Source organism: Dendropsophus ebraccatus, chromosome 13, assembly GCF_027789765.1.
Source record: "Dendropsophus ebraccatus isolate aDenEbr1 chromosome 13, aDenEbr1.pat, whole genome shotgun sequence".
Lineage (NCBI taxonomy): Eukaryota > Metazoa > Chordata > Amphibia > Anura > Hylidae > Dendropsophus > Dendropsophus ebraccatus.
The window spans coordinates 34,675,927-34,695,372 of record NC_091466.1 but is presented as its reverse complement, the minus strand read 5'-3'; the positions used below and the strand labels follow the sequence as shown (position 1 = coordinate 34,695,372).

The window sequence follows — 19,446 nt, the reverse complement described above, 5'->3', positions numbered from 1 at the left end:
ATAGAAGTAAATTACAAATCTGTATAACTCTCTGACAACAGTTTATTTGAAAGGAAAAAAATATCACTGGACAACCCCTTTGAGTTTAGGCTGAATGACTGCCACTTGGACACCCTTTTGGGTGTGGCTATTATTAAAGGTCCATTGAATTTTGTTAAAAGGACGGACAAAAAAAACCCAAAGAACAATGGTGTGTGTTTGCTAAATAATGTCTGCCAATAAATGTGCTGAACATTAATTTGACGGCGGACGCTATTCAATGCATTGTGTGAACCAATGGCCTTGTTTTCATAGACATCAATGGAAATTATTAAAGCCTGAAAGCAACAGCCGTTATTTTATTTAAGAAAAACAGGGTGTGAACATGGCCTAAAAATGTAATTTTAGGTCCTTTCAGCAGTTGTGAAACTACATCTCCCAGCAGTCCCTGGTAGCTGGTGGATATTTAAAGGCAATGATTGCAGAACAGTATCATCGGTAACTAAATGAGAATGCCAGCATGTATTCTGGTGTAGCGCCAGGATTATCACATCATCAATAATGCAACACATTAGGCCCAGAAACGTTTTCCATATATATTTATATTTCTCTGCTTTAAATATATTTAAACGTATTAACAAGTTAACACAAAAGAAAATCAGTGTCCAGGAAAACATCTACATAAATCCAAAACTAAATTCCTCTCTCGCCCAGTTATTTTATAAAAACACTTTTCAAAAATATAAGTAATCTCTTCTCTACTTCAATATATTATAACTTTATAGACATTTGTCACTTATTTACAGTTACACTGGTCATCACCCAGACATTGCTGCCACCTAGTGCTCCAAAACGGTGATACAAGACAGAAAAAAAGGCAAGAACTAGAGGAAAACCATAGCTATGCAATCCCATCACTTACAACCAACTGTACTTTTATTTGAGTTGTACACTGTTATTTTTCTATTTTGAGATGTGTTTGAAAAATTATTACATATTGATCATTTGCGTGGCTGCCAATGGCTTCCAATGGGCTGCTCAAGATCAATTGGAGTCTTACACTAAACTTTGAAACTACAATATGACCCCAAGGTAATGTCCTAAAACCTGTAACATGCATTGTTTAGCTGGGACTATCATGTCATATCTGCCCAGAAATGTATGTCGACGCACATCAGAAGAAAACTTTTAGCACAGAACATAATTCTAGAATCTGTGGCACCTAGAAGGCCCAACACCACCTCCCTCTCCCACTGCTGGTCGGTAAGGCAAAGGTCTCTGTAAAACATTATAAATACAAGGCTAACTTTTCTATTTTCTAAGTGCTTTGATTCCACCATTATTTTGAAAAGCAGAATTGTGCTAAGCCCCGCCCCCGAGGAGCTTAAGCTTCTTCCCAATGTAGTGAGATGTAACTTTGGGAGCATAGATATTGCATTGTAAGCTTACACATTTAAGAATATGGCTTTCTTACCAAAATTGGAACAGTAGAAAGTACAATGCTCAGCTTTTGTCCAATCTATTATTATTCCAGTACACCCATTTGTTTACTGACTATTTGCACAATCTTCATAAAAGTGCAATGAATGTTCTGAACCATATAGGATGATTCATCTTTGTCTCTCAGTGCATTGATTACTTGTGGAGATGAGTGAACCTCAAGTATGCTCAGGTTTCTCTAAACCTGAACTCTTGGAATTTAATTACCTAGGAAGGGGCTGCATCCAGCTTCTTCAGCCACCAGTCATAAAATGTTGAGGTTTTGGACTAATCAAGTTTCGCTCATCTCTAATTACTATAATTTATCATGACTTATGACTTACGTTTGGCATAAAAGGGACATGGCCCATTGAATTTGCTATACATTGGCGGAAATCTTAGGAGAAATCTAGGCCATCCACTGTGTGGCTCAGGTCGTAGATTTATTAGTAGATTTATTAAGGAGCTTCTTAATAAATCTGCAGAAGTGGGATTTTATATCTTATACCCTATACCCATTCTATACCCTATAACTGTCTAACTAGGGATATATAACGATATATCGTATAAAATGTTATATATCCCACTGCTGTATGCTTCTGCAGATTTATGAAGAAGGGAATGTATTCTTAGGAAACTAGTCAGCTGCTGCTGCTGTATAATCGTTTTAAGCTTATTCATTGTATAATGTAATGTTTCTAGCACAGGCTGCTGCTATATGGCTGGGTTCATACTGCATATTTGTTTTCATATAATGTACACATTTTATACTTTAAATGGATAAAATGTTTTTGTTAAATGGATTCTGTTGTAAACCATAGAGTATGTTTCCCATTGACCTAGTTATAAAAAAAACACATTGGAACATATAGGGTTTTTTGTTGTTTGCTGTATACAATAGCATCGTCAACTATCCAGTATGCACTGAGCTTTAATATATCTTTATAGTGGCTGGAGCCTTGTGTGTTGTTTTGTTTTCAGACAGAACCCCAAAGCCACTCCATAGATATATAATTATAGGATTCTAACATTCTGGCTGCCTGCAGAGGGAGCTCAGGAGCTTACTGCATACTGTTCATACACTAAACTCAATAGCAGTACAATATCCATGGAGCCCCCACACTATTGGCAAAACAGGTAGCTAGCATCTATAGGGGGAATTTACTGAGGCACGTACACCAGAAAGCCTTGTGGAAAAATGTGTGACTGCAAAAAGTGTGGTATAAATATCAGGGTGCGGTGCATGGGCAGTCACGGACATACCAGATTTATTAAAAGACCTGTGCCTCAGTAAATGTGTTATTTCTTACTCCAGCATATATCTGCATTTCATCCTAGATTGTTGTATGTCATACAGACCCTAGTAAATTTCTTACCAATGTTTATAAGGATTTGGTGCTCTGTAAAAAAACAAAAACTATGCTCCATGTATGACCAAGTGGCGGAGCTAAACCTATGTCTGTTTCAGGGGTAACCAGCAGAGTTTTGGGAGCAGCTCTGTATGTGGATGAAGACAACAACATAAATAGCTTAAAGCGACTCTGTACCCACAATCTGTCCCCCCAAACAGCTTGCACCTTCAGATAGCTGCTTTTAATCCAAGATCTGTCCTGGGGTCCATTTGGCAGGTGATGCAGTTATTGTCCTAAAAAACTACTTTTAAACGTGCAGCCCTGTGCCATACTGCCTGGCCTAGAGTGTCTGTGCATTAAGCTCGCAAAACCTCTCTGTCCCTCCTCCCCACCCTTTTCATCATAAGGAATGCCCCAGGAAGGTATTCTCCTATTCATCAGCTGTGAAAACACGGCACATGGGCTGGATCGTTAAGGCACTTGTGCAGTGTTCACAGCAGAGGAATAGGAAAAATCCTGCCAGTGGCATTCCTAATGATGGAGAGGGAGGGGAGGAGGGACGGAGGGGTGGTGCAAGCCTGGGCACAGATACAGCAGTTTGGCACAGGGCTGCAAGTTTAAAAGTTGTCTGTTAGGACAATAACTGCATTACCTGCTGAAGGGACCCCAGGACAGATCTCAGCTATCCCAAGGTACAATTGGTTTGGGGTGGGCAGATTGTGGGTACAGAGTCACTTTAAAATCAGTACAAAACATAAGTGATGACAAAGTAAGGTAAGAGTACTTCTCAATGACTGACTGATAGGTAGCTCCAATGTTTTCTTTGTATTTGTTATACCTGTCACCTTCCATTTTGGAAGATTCAAGGAAAGTGATTTAGAATCCCAATAAGAGCAAGCACAAGTAACAGACTGGCTGATAACACCGGTCTACTGTCCGCTTTGCTGAATATATGTAACGTTCCTGGTTCCGGGTGAAAATCTCGGGCGTCTTCCAAGGCGTGGAAAGCTGCGTCCGTCAAATTCACATTCCCTGACACCATCAAGTCAAATACACAGGACTCGAAGTACATGTCTTCTATGGCCAGTCTCTCCCTGCACAGCGACCTAGCGATGTCCGCGCTCAGCGAATGAGTCCTACTGAGGTGTGTAGTCCTAGAGATGATTTGGCTGGATGGGCAGCCACCTACACAGAGTTGCAAGTCCTGCTCTTCTCTGAAAGCTTGGGAGATCTCCTCCGCCATACGTAAGGAAAATGACAGCTGCCTGCCCAGCTGGCGCACACGGATTGTGGTGCCTATGTATGCAGCGTGGATCTCTATGTACTTCCCAGGCTCCTTCTCATGAATGGTGAGGCTGCTGCCACCTGCTCTTCTGCCGCCGTTCACAGAGCCATCATCGAAAGCTGCTGGAACGTTGCCCACTTCTGCTTGGTACACTTTCTGGTCAATGCATTGCTTCATGTTCTTGAAGATTATAGTTAGCTATGAAAATAAGAGCATAATAAGATGATAAATCACACTTTAAAGATCTCGCCGTATTTAGATGAAGTCTGGCTTCCACGTTTTACCCCTTTATCTCATCACGTACATTTTTTTCCCCAGCCTAAATCCCCTATTACACAGGCTGATCAGCAGGAATAAGCGAGCGTTGACTAGTCAGATCAGCGCTCGTTTGCTCCTCATTCCCCACTCGCGGCTGGCGCTATTACACGCACCGACAGCAGTCTGGTAAGTGCAGGGGGGAGGGGAGCAGGGACCTGCGGGTGGGGGGGCGTCGAGGAGGGGGGGGGGGCGTCAAGGAGGGGGGGGCAGGGAGGGGCAGGGAGGTGCGGGAGGGGCTCAGGGTAACCTATAGGAGATAGCAGCAGTCTGCTGCCTCCGCTCCTATTACATGGAGTGACAGCCAGTAGACCGTCATTATTGATAAAAAAAAAAATTTCAACATGTTGAAAGATAAGAATCAGCCGACATTGTGCATGTCGGCTGATCGTTGCCTTTTAACAGTAAATATTATACCATTCAACCGCTATTCAACCGTAGCAATGTGCGGTGGGAGAACGATGATTTTAGGTCTGGCCCTAAATGAACGATCAGCCGATGACACGATGAGAACGATCATCGGCTGATCGTTCTCTCTATTTCACCGAACGATAATCGGCCGAATCGGGCCAAATGGGGCCGATCCGGCCGATTATCGTTACTGTGGAATAGGGCCCTAAGGGTGATGGTTTGGCACTTTGGTTATATTAGCGTAATATTTGCATACTGTATAGTGACACTATTTCTTTGCACAGTGTAGCCGCATTATTTATATACATTATACATGATGTTTATATTTTATCGCCTTGATTTTGTATACATTTCCAAGGCTCCTCTTATCCTTAATGGCCCTGTTCACACTGAGCTCCGCGGTGAAATCCCGCCATGCTCAGTGTCCTGCTTCGAGTGAATAAGAGGGCGTGCACACGTCCGATTCCTCCTCTCTCCGCTCAAAGAAATGGCACGTCACTTCTTCGAGCGGGGAGCAGCGGCAGCGGAGGAGCGCGCGCCATCTTATTCACTCAAAGTAGGACACTGAGCATGGTGGGATTCCGCCGCGGAATTCCACCGTTCTTGCTCAGTGTGAACTGAGCCAATAAATGTAATCTGTACTGATGTGGCATGACGTTTACCTTGCTGATAACTGTAGCATTGGAGAAAGGCTGGAGTGGGGTGCTGGTTGCCTGGACAAATAGATATTCATTGTCCAGAAGAGGCCAGGAGCCATTCACTTTACACGTCTGAAAGTCACCGCTGAAAGTGCGCACATGGGGATCTCCAAACACTCCACAGTGCAGATACTTGGGATCAGTCTCGTGCTTTTCCCGATAGACCTTGTCATAATCACAGGCCTGTTTCACATGACTGTCAGGAAGAGGTTGCGGTGGCTGCCGTCTAGGAGGCGTGGTGGGCCCCGCTTTGGAACAGTTGTGCTGAATCATACGATCCTCAATGATGTGAACTGCAGAATGGTACACCAAGTCCCCGCGGCAAGTCCGTGCTGTATTACGAGTACACTGAGAATATGCACGTAAGGCGTTGCAATATACAGTGTTCTTGTTGGAGATCCTTGGATTGGATACGGCAGCAACATAGTCCGCGTTACATTTTACAATTTTACACTGGGCATCCACTGTACAGGAAAGAAAAGATAGTGATTTTAATTATGTAAATAAATATTAAAGTAGAGAAAATCTACAAGTAATAAGCTCATATACAAAGGTCAGAACATCTGAAGCAAGGCAAGTGTATAGATACAGCAAGAAGTCCAAGGTTACTACATAAATATCTTACTAGAAATAGGGGTTACTTAAAATATATGGTAACAGAACCCAGACTTAAACATAGACACAGGAACCAAGCTCAGTTTATAGATAAAGGTTTAGATTTAAGCTTACTGCAATAGATACTGTACTATAACCACTACACGAATATGTAAGATGGGTAACGTGAGAGCACACACACATGGTGAACAGACTCCAGATGGTCCAGACAGACCACCAGGAGAGAGAATCAGTTGATCCACAGACAAGCATGAGAAGCCCCCCCCCCCCCCCCCCCTAGTATCCTTATCCAACATCCAGACACAGGTGGAATCTTTATTATACACCCCCTGTCCCTGCTCAGACCATTTCCAGGTGCTTAGTAGTAAGAAATTTGGTGTCATGGTGCTTGTTATGTGTTCTGCCATTGACAGCCAACTACTGTCGCCTTTGTTTGCAGTGGTATTGTGAACAAGAAACATGGACTAAAACCATATTGGATTGGAGAATGGAGGCCACATGGTGATTGTTTCAATCCGGTCTTTGAGCGACACATACCCTACTGGTAGTGTGATGGTCTGGGGAGCCCTCACATTTGAGTGTTGGTGTGATATGTACAGGACATCCTGCAGCCACATGTCTTGTCTCTCATAGCAGGGCTTCCAGCTGGCATTTGTAAGCAGGATAATGCTCACCCACACAGCAAGCGTTTCCTAGGAATGTCTCTACCAGATTGTAACACGTCCTTTGCCTGCCCGGTCACTAGATTTACTGCCAATCAGGCATTTATGGGACCAGCTGGGAAGACAGATTCAGCAACCTACCAGTGCCCCGCTACAGCATGTGGGCAAATGTGCTGCAGGGTGCCATATAGATCCTGTTTGACACCATGCCCAACTATATCCCATCTTCTATCCAGGCTATAGGTGGCCCAACAGGGTCTGTTAATTGTACAGCTTTCCCCAATAAAAGTACCATGTGTTCTATTATTGTAATTATCTACATATACCATCATTACATTCACCCCGAAAGTTTAATACGATTTCTACTCCTTCCTGGTAAATAATTTGTTTAGTCAGTGAGTGTACATATCAATGTTATGTTATAACCAGGGGTGGGCTGGATCGGGGCAGGGGCGGATTTGCCCCACCATGTTGGTCTTGACCCAGTACATTATAGGGCCGGGCCAGCCTGGCTCTAGTTATAACGTAAATGTGTGGAGTTGTAATCTAAGGTTTTGTACCATTCTCCATTACACATAGTTACAGGGTCCTATCAATTGTTTGAGCTTTGAGAATGGAGGTCAGCGTGTGATCAGGGAGGGGAGTCAACAGTAGGCTGGAAGATACAGCATCTCATCCATTGCAAAAAACACGGGGAGCTTTCTGATCATGATAGAGTCAGTAGGATGAAGGACCAAAGAGTAATGACAGTACATTGGGGCACCAGAAAACGGTGGAATCTTTTCCACTGGAGGTGGAATATTTTTAGCCTTGGAAAAGCCAATTTGTCAGTCTGTTGCGGAAGTGGGGGTTCAGAACGTTTGTCGGCCTTGGGGGAAGTTTTTTCTGGTAAGTATGTTGGGACTGTGATAGCTGTTAGTCCAGGATAGAGCCAAGCAGGTTAGATGGTGCTAGGAGAGAGTGGTGTGCAGGTTATAAGTGGTAGGTTGGCTACTCTGAGGCCTGTTGTGTGGCCTGAATAGTTTGGTCCTGGAACATTGGTGGACTGAAGAGGGAGACAGGATGGATTAGATGAAGAAGGCCATTATGCATAGAGCAAGGTGGGTCTAGAGTGGCCTCTCACCCAACTGCTGAGTGTTTACAACCGGAAGAATTTACCAGCAGCACCTACTGCAACTCAGTGAGGAAATACTGCTGTAGAAGCTAAATGGGAAGAGAGTGCACAGTGCTTGTGTGTGTTGTTTTCCATCTAAGGGTATGTGCACACTACAGAATTCTCTCGGATAACATCCCGCGGAATCCGCCTAAGCATAGAATGGAGTCTATGGGATGGGTAGAGTCAAGCGGCGGAATCCGCGGGATGTTATCCGAGAGAATTCTGTAGTATGCACATACCCTAAAGTGTATTTCTGTTTTTAAGTGTGTGACTTAAGATAAAGTGGTTTTAGTTACTTTATGTTCGGGCTATGTGTGCACACCGTTTTTTGAGACACATTTGTTGTTTTTCTTTCAGATTTTTTTGTTTTTCTGACATTTTGTAAACTTATTTTTGGCTCCAGCGTCAGATACATTCCCAGAAATGGCTATTATCAGTTGGACATGGCTGGCGTAAGAAGGTTTGGATTCATGAAGAAATTGCCGACTGGCCCTATGCTAGTGATGGGCTGCACCCAGGGGCGGATTAACTTTACCATAGGCCCGGGCTGTTCACCAAGCCTGGGCCCCCCCACCCCACTGTAACTATGGCAGCACTAGCCTGGCGTTCATAGTACAGGACAGATAATGTCATGATGTCCTGATTTGTGCAAAATTGCCATAAAAAACAGTGATTTTTTGCAAATCATGGCGGAACTGTAGCCAGGAGACAATACACCATTGAAAGTATAAGTATAAGTTTTTGGGTGGTCATGGGCCCCCCAGGAGCTCAGGGCCACGGGCTGCCACCCGAAACGCCCCTATTATAATCCACTACTGGCTGCACCTGAATGAGTATGGCTTTATTGGGGGGGGGGGGAGTGTTAAAAAGTTGTATTACGGTCTTAGGGTCCATTTACACAGAAAGATTATCTGCCAAAGATTATCTGCCAAAGCCAGGAACAGACTATGAACAGAGAAGAGGTCATAAAGGAAAGCCTGAGTTTTCTCCACTTTTCAAATTCATTCCTGGATTTGGCTTCAAATCTTTGGCAGATAATCTGTCAGATATTCTTTCTGTGTAAATGGGCCCTTACCTAGTAACTTGTGGGGAGGGCAATTACGGTATAGGATGGGGAGAGTGTAGATCACAGGTGTCAAACTCGGGCCCTCCAGCTGTTGCAAAACTACAATTCTTATCAAGCCTGGACAGCTAAAGCTTTGGCTGTCCAGGTATGATAGGAATTATGATTTTGCAGCAGCTGGAGGGCTGGAGTTTGACACAACCTGGTGTAGATGGAGAGCTGGGACTAAGTAGTAAAACTGGGGGCAGAGTGACAGGAGGGCTTAGAACAGTTAAGGAAAAAAGAATCTATAGTATGGAAAACACATGGGGGCATTTACTATTTTCATATTTCTTATACGGTTCATAAGTGAAAGCTCGCTCGTGTATGCTGCACTGGATTTATTGAGAGGTGAGGGACTCTTAATAAATCAGGTGCATCTGTGGCTGCCTATGCGGCTATGCTAGCTATGAACAGGTGTAGTTTCCCACGATAATTTATGGCATAAATCATAGTAATTGTGGTGAGCCGCTGTGGCCCCTCTGCCATTTCTATAAAGCTGAATCCACATTGTAAGACTATGTTCACACAACGCTTCTTCAGCTCCGTTTAAATTGACGGCCGTCAATTATGTTGCGGTTACACGAAACGATAATTGGCCCGATCGTACGATTAACGATGTCGGAGTAACGATTTTTTTTTTCATAACGGTCAGCGTTTAGACGGTACAATATATCGTACGTAAATTCGTTTTGCAATTGTTTTGCGATCGCTTAAGCCTATCTCACACATTGGTTAAATAGGCGAACGACTGTTTACACGGAACGATCTGCGAATTTATTGCGAACGACGAACAATTTTAGAACATGTTGTAAGATCAAAATGAACGATTTCTCGTTCGTCGTTTGATCGTTCGCAGCGTTTACACGTACGATTATCGTTCAAATTTTATCATTATCATGCGAATTCGCACGATAATCGCTCCGTGTAAACGCAGCATTAGAGTCTAGAATGATGAACATCATTTAGCTTTCTAGCCTCCCCTCAGTGCAGTGACAGCTGCTGGTACATTATTCTAGTTTGGGGTTACTGATTGCCCTTTGGCTGTGTCTTTAATTGAAAAGTCCGTTGAATTTAATAGTAAAAACAGTGAAAGGACGGTGAATAAAGAAAAACTGTGTGTGAACAACTAAAAAAGAGTCAGCTCTTTGCAACATTATTTTGATGTCCGCGCAGACAACGTCCGTTATTTAATACATTGTGTGCACTGGACCCCCGTCACCCAATTGACTTCAATGCTTCAAATTGCAGCAAAAGCGGACGTCTTTTTAAATAGCAAATGCGGCCGCCTTTTCTCTTTTTTTGATGTTGTGTGAACATAGCCTAAAAGAGACAACAATTTGCAAATTGATACATGAATACAGTGTATGGCCAGGTTCACACTATGTAAAAACAACAGCCCGTATTTTATAACAATGACCATAGTTGTGCAAACAACGCCAATTATTTGTGAAATGAAGGCCGTTGTTTGCACAACTACGGCCGTTGGCTGTACCTATGTATTCCAGGACTCCCTAGGGCAGCATTCAACTTCTCCAGCCGCTGGAAGTGAAATGCTGAGCGTTATGATTGAAGAACGTTGCCAAACCTGAACAGCTAGGCAAGTCTGCTTTTCCACTGGTTTTATTTTCACTCATAACTACAGCCGTATTTTGGTATTTTATCGTGTGAATATATCCCAAAAATGTGCCCGATTAATGAGTATAGTTTATGCTGTTTGACCCAGCTTTACCTTGTCTAGTCAAATTGTACACACACATAAGCTACCTTACTGTACGCCAAAATCGAGCATCACATTGTGCATCCCTGAAAATTGCAATAAATACAGTTTCTTCCTACCTTGTTTCCAGAAGATGAGCAGAAGTACGGTCTTAAAGAGGACACTGTCTGTAACTCTTGAGAGGTAACGTCTAGTGGTCGGCCTACCCATTCCAGTCCATTCAGATCTCCCTTGATGGTCACTCCTCACAGGTTCATCCTCCACCTGGAACAATCAGGTTTATTAAAATATTGTCTTATTTTTTTACTGTTTATGGACAAATTGTTAAAAAAAAAAAATATTGTTCAAAATAAAGTTTTATGGACTACAAGGTCATAGAGTGCGACAACACATATAAATATAGATCTCCTCTATCAATATCCTGACCACAAAGTTTTTCATTACAGCTCCAACAAAGATAAATCTACCAACAAGATTCCCCTATCTCCTTGGAGCATCTCGATTTTCATTTTCTGTGCCTGTTCAGCAACTTAGCAGTTTCTTTTTGTGATGGACCCCTCTTGCCATGAATACCCGCTATCCCAAAGCTGGAACACATCCAAGTTTTCAATGGAGACTGGCTGGCTGCCCAAGTCTTCCTCAAGTGCCTCTTGAAGTTCAAGGGGGAACAGTAAGGATTGGCCAAAAAAGACAGGATTTAGTGGTAGCATGCCATCAGGCTTTCTAGTGATATCACAACTTGAGTGTTAAATACTTTAAAAGTATTAAAATGATTTATGTTAGTGTTTACATGAGTAGACTAGCAGGCAGAATTTGTTCTTTGAGCTCTTTCCACGGTGTGGATTTTAGGGGGTAGCATCAGAGCTGGGCTTTTTGCCTTTCTCTTACAACTCCGAACCGTCACAGCACAGCACATACTCCTCTCTGCTATGCTATGCTGAACGTGCACTGGTCTGAACAGCCAAGCACTATGCTTAGTAAAGTACAAGATAGCATGTGAAGAGAGAAGGTGTTATTAATGCACTAGGTTTTCAAGCTGCTATGTAAGCAGAAAAAAAATAAAGAGCAGCAGGATCTCAACAAGGAAAGGGTTACATTAAACATTGAGCTGCTTGTGTTGATAAACCCTACTTGTACCTTTTGTAATTTGTCCTGATTTAGCTGTTACCAGAGACAGATTTCCCTTGACAACAGGAAGTGGACGGCAGATTGAAGAGTAAGGGGCCTATTCCATGGGAGCGATAAGCGGCCGAATTGGCCCCATTCGGCCGATTATCGCTCGGTGTAATAGAGAAAACGATCAGCCGATCGGCTGATCATTTATTTAGGGCCAGACCTAAAATCATCAGTCCCCCACTGCACATCGCTACGGTGGAATAGTGGTGCGCGGTGGGCGACTGACGATTTGAGAAGCACCATACATTACCTAGCAGGACTTCTCCTCCGCTCCGACTTCCTCCCCGGGGCCCGCGGCTCAGCAGCTCCGAAGCGGCCTGACTGAGCTGTCAGACCGCTCAGCCAATCACTGGCCAGGACCGCCGTGGCTAGTAATTGGCTGAGCGGTCTGACAGGCCGCTCTGGAGCTGCTGATGCTGCGCCGCGGGACCCGGGGAGGAAGACGGAGCGGAGCAGAAGTCCTGCCAGGTAATGTATGCTGCATGGGCTGCAAGGACATCGGTAACGATGTCCCTGCAGCCCTCGCTCAACGATCATCGGGCCGTGGAATAGGCCCAGTAAACGAGCGCCGATCTAGCAGATCAGCACTTGTTTACATCGTTGATCGAGCCCCCATCGGCCCGTGAAATAGTAAGGCATCTAATGACCAAGTTGTTGTTTTTTTTTCTAGGGTAAGGGGTCATTTTTGGTAAATACAGTGAATCAAAGGGAGGGCATTGTTGCCTAACCACTTCCCATTTATTGTTCTATTAGGTTTAAAGGGGCTTTCCTACAAAAAATTATTTTATATTTTATAGTTAAATCCAGCTCCAAATGTGAAACATGTTTTTCATATATCACCAGATATTTTAGGAATAATGATAATACTGACAATATGGTGTTACTTTCCAATACATTTTTTGAATTCACCCCAGTAAATATGCCAAGGTGGACATGCTTCTCACTCTACTGAGTATGCATAGGGATTAAAGATGAGCGAACCGGGTTCGAGTCGATCCGAACCCGAACGTTTGGCATTTGATGAGCTGGGGCTGCTGAACTTGGATAAAGCTCTAAGGTTGTCTGGAAAACATGGATACAGCCAATGACTATATCCATGCTTTCCACCAGTGGCGGTCTTTGGCACCAAGCACCCCAAGCGATCGCTTGGGGCCCCCAACATCCAGGGGGGCCCCCAATGCCCCGCTCTTTTGCTCAAGACTGCTGGACAGAGCCGCTGCCGCGCTCGCTGCTGCCATCTGAACTGTAACTATGAGCACTCGTAATGAGCGCTCATAGTTACATGCAGCAGCACTGGCAGGGCGGGAGACATTGGCTCCCTTCCTGTTAATCACTCTTGTGGCCGCAGGAAGGGTTTTCCCTGCGGTCACAAGTGGCAGCTTTGTCCTTGTGGTGTCGGCGCTCCAGTGACATCACTGGAGCATCGGCGCCAGGACAAGGGGAGTGCGGCCTCTTGTGATCGCAGGGAAAACCCTTCCTGTGGCCACAAGAGTGAAGAGAAGAGGAGACGCCCGGCCCCAGGTGAGTATAAGTGTTTGTTTTATTGTGTTATATATTATATGGGAGGGGGAGCACAGAGGGGTCTGTTTAACTGGGGAGCGCACATCGGGGGTCTATATAACTGGGGGGAGCACACAGGGGGGCTATATAACAGGGGGAGCACACAGGGGGGCTATAGACTACTGGGGACGCACACAGGGGGGCTATAGACTACTAGGGGCAGCACACAGGGGTCTATATACTACTTGTGGCAGCAGAATGGGGTCTATATACAACTTGGAGAGCACACAGGAGGTCTATATCCAAATGGGAGAGCACACAGGGGGGCTATATACTACTGGTGGGGCACACAGGGGTCTATATACTACTGGTGGGGCACACAGGGGGTCTATATACTACTGGGGGAACATACAGGGGGTCTATATACTACTTGTGAGACACACAGGTGGTCTATATATAACTGGGGGAGCACACAGGGGTCTATATAATACCGGTGGGGCACACAGGGGGTCTATATACTACTGGGGGAACCACACAGGGGGTTTATATACTACTGGAGGAGCACACAGGTGGTCTATATCCAAGTGGGGGAGCACACAGTAGGTCTATATCCGAGTGGGGGAGCACACAGGGGGGCTAAATACCCCTGAGGGAGCACACAGGGGGCCTATATACTAGTGGGGGAGCACACAGGGGGGGCTAAATACCCCTGAGGGAGCACACAGGGGGCCTATATACTAGTGGGGGAGCACACAGGGGTATATACAACAGGGGGCAGCACACAGGGGGTCTATATGCAACTGGGGCAGCACACAGGAGGTCTATATACTTCTGGGGGGAGCACACAGAGGGGCTATATATAACTGGGGGAACACACAGGGGTCTATATACTACTGGGGGAAGCAAACAAGGGGTATATACTATTGGGGGCAGCACACAAGGAGTATATATTACTGTCGGTAGCGCACAAAGGGTATATACTACTGGGGGCAACACACAGCGGTCTATTGTTTTGGAACGCGTGTCGAGGGGGAGGCCCCCAGACATAACTTCGCTTGGGGCCCCAGAAATGCCAAGACCGCCCCTGCTTTCCACATAGCCTCAGGGCTTTATCCAACTTCAGCAGCCAACGCTAATCAAATGCCGAAAGTTCGGGTTTGGATCGACTCGAGCATGCTCAAGGTTTGCTCATCTCTAATAGGGATCCCTAGTCTGGCTGCCTGTGAAGCTGCAGCACCCTGTCTGCTTGGATGAGGAGGACATTGTGATCCTACTTGCATAGAAGTTCTGAGAAGCAGCCGACTCGCTAGACCAGGGAAACATCCCTATACCCTGGGGAGAAGACTAAACATATATGTCTACCTTGTTATATTTGCTGAGCAACTAACATTATCAATGGAATGCCCGGTTATATGTATAAAAAAAAATATATATATATATATATATATATATATTTACCATTGATACAAAAATGTTATCTTCAGGGCTGTGGAGTCGGAGTTAGTTTTGGCTGGAGTCGGAGTCAGAGTTGCAGTCGGAGCTAGCTTTGGCTGGAGTCAGAGTCGGAGTTGGAGTCGGAAAAAAATGTACCGAATCCGACTCCAGCTTTAAAAAAAATCTTTAAAAAATGTAAAATTGAATTTTGATATGAAATTTACAAGTTTTGCTCATGCATATACTGTATATTATGAGCAACATTCTAATAGGACACTGGCCCTATTACATAACAGTGGTTGGGGAATATATCAGTAATAGGACACTGGCCCTATTAGATGAGGGTGGTCGGGGAGAAGTTGTCGGTCACTATTTGGCAGTTTGTTTCTGAGCTGGAAGAGGCCATTGTGTGGGGGGAGATCTGTGCTGTTCTCTTCCTGGATGCTGGATGACTGTATATGAGCAGCCGTGTAATATGGAGATATCCTGTGCAATATAGAGGAGGAGGAGAAGACATAAGTAGTGTAGCAGTAACATCTGTCCTCAGTGTGGTGTTTTCTCTCTGGGAGAAGATTGTGTGTTTTTCTTGTGTTCTATGGCTGCTGCAGCTGTGTGTGTGTGTGTGTGTGTGTGTGTGTGTGTGTGTGTGTGTGTGTGTGTGTGTGCTATGGCTGCAGCAGGCTGTGTGTGTGTGCTATGGCTGCAGCAATCTGTGTGTGCGTGTGTGCACACTATGGCTGCGTGTGTGTGTGCTATGGCTGCAGCAGGGTGTGTGTGTGTGTGTGGTGTGCACTATGGCTGCAGCAAGCAGTGTGTGTGTGTGTGCTATGGCGGCAGCAAGCTGTGTGTCTGTGTGTGTGCTATGGCTGCAGCAGGCTGTGTGTGTGTGTGTGTGTGGTGTGCGCTATGGCTGCAGCAGGCTGTGTGTGTGTGCTATAGCTTCAGCAGGCTGTGTGTGTGTGTATGCTATGGCTGCAGCAGGCTGTGTGTCTGTGTGTGTGTGTGCGTGCTATTGCGTGCCCCCACAGTGCCCTTCTATATCACTGTGTGACCTCTATATCACTATGTGTGACCCCTCTTTATATCACTATGTGTGACCCCTCTCTATATCACTATGTGTGACATCTATATCACTATGGATGACCTCTATATGACTATGTGTGACCCCCTGTATATCACTATGGCTGACCTCTATATTACAGGTATCTGGCATTGTTAGCAGTGTTTCTGTGTGTATGGTGAATATTAGTTAGAAACATAGAAGACTGTCAGCAGGAAAAGACCACTTGCTCCATGTAGTCTAGTTGTGAGTAGTTCAGGACATGGAGGCTGGAGACTGGCTGCATCCACTGCACACACAGGAGAAGCTGCTTTATATACAGTATTCCTTTATTCCCTCAGAAGTCGCCCCAGGATCATGTAGGACATTACGGAGAAGCTGCTGAGCCAGTGTGATAAATAACTCCCTTGGTATATGACCGGCCATTTATGAAGGAGTTGGAGTCGGAGCTGCGGCTTACCGACTCCACAGCCCTGGTTATCTTCATAAATAAGATCAATACAAAGAAGTATAATATTGTTCTCTTTTTATGCTTGGGCCATGTGTTTTAGTAATCACTTAGGTTTGCCGTCACATATGGACAAAACATTTTTCCTGTCCAGGTTAGAGGCAAGAAGTTTGTCTAGTTAGCACTATTTGCCCTCACACATCTGCAGTAGTTCATGTGGGCTTCATATGTGACCTGCTTTAAATGGCCGATCTGGCAATGCACATCCCATCTGTATCTGGGAGACTCTCACTAGCTTAGGGTATTAAGTGTGCCGTTTGGCCTGTCACGTAGAGGAATGCATTGCTAATACCACTCAGCTGTGAGAGCTGCTTGGTGCACATGTTGTGCCCTGATGGGTGCAAAGCCTGGAACGTATACACAGCGCCACTTATCAGGGCACAAGAGGCTGGAGTGAGTGATGGAGCGACACCACTTTCCTGTGTGTAAGTTGCTCATATTGATGGCGTGTTGTATAGAATCCCATATAGTACATGATGGAGGCGAACACATATGTAGGATAGAGTGCTTTAAATTTGGGGATCAGTAAAATACCATAATGCTAGTAAACTTCTGGGAACAGATTCAGAAGAAGGCAAACAAATAAAACTTAAACAGTAGAAGCCATTTTTTTTTTTTCATTTTAAGGAAATAGGTTCTTCCGAAACTCCAGATCTCGCGATCACGGCAATAGTGCCTCACTATTAGCCCTAAAGTGCATATCACTGAGATGAAGACCTGCCACTTAAAGAGGTACTCTGGCTAAAATCTTATTCTTTCAAGTCAATTGGTTTCAGAAAGTTGTTAAAATTTGTAATTTACTTCTATTTAAAAATCTCAGGTCTTCCAGTACTTATCAGCTGCTGCATGTCCTACAGGAACTGGTGTTTTCTTTCTAGTCTGACACAGTGCTCTCTGCTGCCATCTTTGTCCATGTCAGGAACTGTCCAGAGCAAGAGCAAATCCCCATAGGAAAACTCTCCTGCTCTGGACAGTTCCTGACTAGAGATGAGCGAACATGCCGGATTTCTGGTTCGTACGAACCAGAAATCTCGGCATCTGACTCCCGCTGTTTGCCGGCTGTATCCCATAGGCTGTATCACAGTTTTCCAGGCGCTTAGGCTGTATCCACCCGCTGCACGGAGTCTGCAGACAGCGGGAGTCAGATGCCGAGATTTCTGGTTCGTACGAACCAGAAATCCGGCAGGTTCGCTCATCTTTATTCCTGACATGGACAGAGGTGGCAGCAGAGAGCACTGTGTCAGACTGGAAAGAAAACACCACTTCCAGCAGAACATACAGCAACTAATACATATGAAAAAGACTTACATTTTTAAATAGAAGTAAATTACAAATCTATATAACTTTCTGAAACCCATTGATTTGAAAGAAAAAGATTTTTGCTGGAGTACCCCTTTAAATTAGAGTTAGCATTGACAGCATATGAAAAGACATCTCTGAATCTCCAACTAACACTGTTTCTCTTCCTCCCCCCAAAAAATATTCCCCCCCCTTATTTTGTTCTACAGCCTATTCCCTCACACCTAACTCACTTAGCTAATATGTAATATCCCTCTTCCTTATTGTATATTCCTTATTATATCCCCTTGTTTAACAGCCCATCATAAAGGGGTTGTCTTAACAAAACTGGCATAAAAATAAAAAAATAGGTTATACTCACCTGTCCCATTTCCCACCACTTCTGTCCTAATGACCTGGTCCCACTAAGCAGCACCTTCTGCTTTTGGCTTGACCTACAGTAAGTGCTGATGGATGGATGTGGTGGGGTCGGAATAAGGGCAGGAGAATATACCTTCTTTTTTATTTTCGTGCTGGTCCTAGCCCATTCTCACAATTTTATATCGATAACCCTCTTAACTCCGCTATTGAAAAAAAACAACAACACATATGGAGGTCTGAAATGTATCTGGGACACTTTTGTTCAAATGTTCTTTTTAACATTTTTAAATATTTTTTTCCCAGTTTTTTGGGGGGGACTACAGAAAAAGTTATAGCCCAAAAGTCTCCTTGCAAAGGAGACTTTTTTGAAACATTAATTTAAAATACAGTATGTCCCAAAATACTGACACATTTTGGCATGTATACTGCCTAAAAGAAGTCCCAAAGAAGGGACGTCAAATTCAATACAATTTAATGTTAAAAAAAAGTCTGTTTTGCGAGCATTTTTCAGAGATGTAAAATGGCCATTTTTACTATATAAAATAATTAATTGAAATCCCTTAATAATTCTAATACTTTTATTTGTATAGCGCACACAGATTCTGCAGCACTTTACATAGTTTTGCCAATTATTGCTCCCCATTAGGGCTCACAATCTAAGTTCACCTATCTGTATGGTATGGGGTGTGGGAGGAAACCAGAGTACCCAGGGGAAACCCACGCAAACAGGAAGAGAACATACAAACTCTTTTCAGATGTTGCCCTTGGTGGGATTTGAACCCAGGACTGAGCCAGCGTGCTGCCCATGAAATTAACACCCCCTTAACACCAAGACCACAGCACCAACTACAAACCTTATTGGCTGAGAAGGAGAACAAAAAGAAAAGCTTAAAAACATGGGCTGCAAAGAGCTTAACAATAGCTGTTGCAGCCATAGCTAGCCATAGGGTCCAGATGTTTGGAGGGTTCATTTAGGTGTTAGAACATTGTACCTGTTTGTATGGAATACCAGTTTGGTGGCTTTCTGCTATGTTGTATTAGTATGCGGGTTCTAATTTATGGTGCTATTATTCACACCCTTTGTTATGGATACTTATGCTTCTGTTTGTGGTTCCTATCAGTTTGACCTAGCCAGAATCCTACTCCACACTGATGAGGGGCAACACTCTGAAACAGCTATCTGTATATGGATACATGGCCTTGGTATTTCCCTTGTCATATCTGTAGACTCAAAAAATGAGTTGGATATTGACTGAAGGGGCTACTTAAAGTGATGTTTTGGTGGTCACCTTGCAGAAGCCACCACTTGGGTAGGTCCTTGCCTGGAGGGATATC

At 44.2% G+C, this 19,446-nt stretch overlaps 1 protein-coding gene across 4 annotated transcripts in view; it reads right to left on the bottom strand.

The window, feature by feature from the left end:
- Window positions 1–1,946: 1,946 nt before the first annotated feature.
- The window catches only part of HJV (hemojuvelin BMP co-receptor), a 33,633-nt gene continuing 16,133 nt past the window's right edge, over window positions 1,947–19,446 (bottom strand). For all 4 annotated transcript variants that reach the window (XM_069950212.1, XM_069950213.1, XM_069950215.1 and 1 more), the window contains 3 exons: window positions 10,894–11,038; window positions 5,484–5,983; window positions 1,947–4,293 (listed from right to left, as the gene is read on the bottom strand). In XM_069950212.1, the coding sequence (XP_069806313.1) occupies window positions 3,673–4,293; window positions 5,484–5,983; window positions 10,894–11,038 (1,266 nt within the window). In that variant the 3' untranslated portion in view covers window positions 1,947–3,672. The remainder of the gene's footprint in view (window positions 4,294–5,483; window positions 5,984–10,893; window positions 11,039–19,446) is intronic.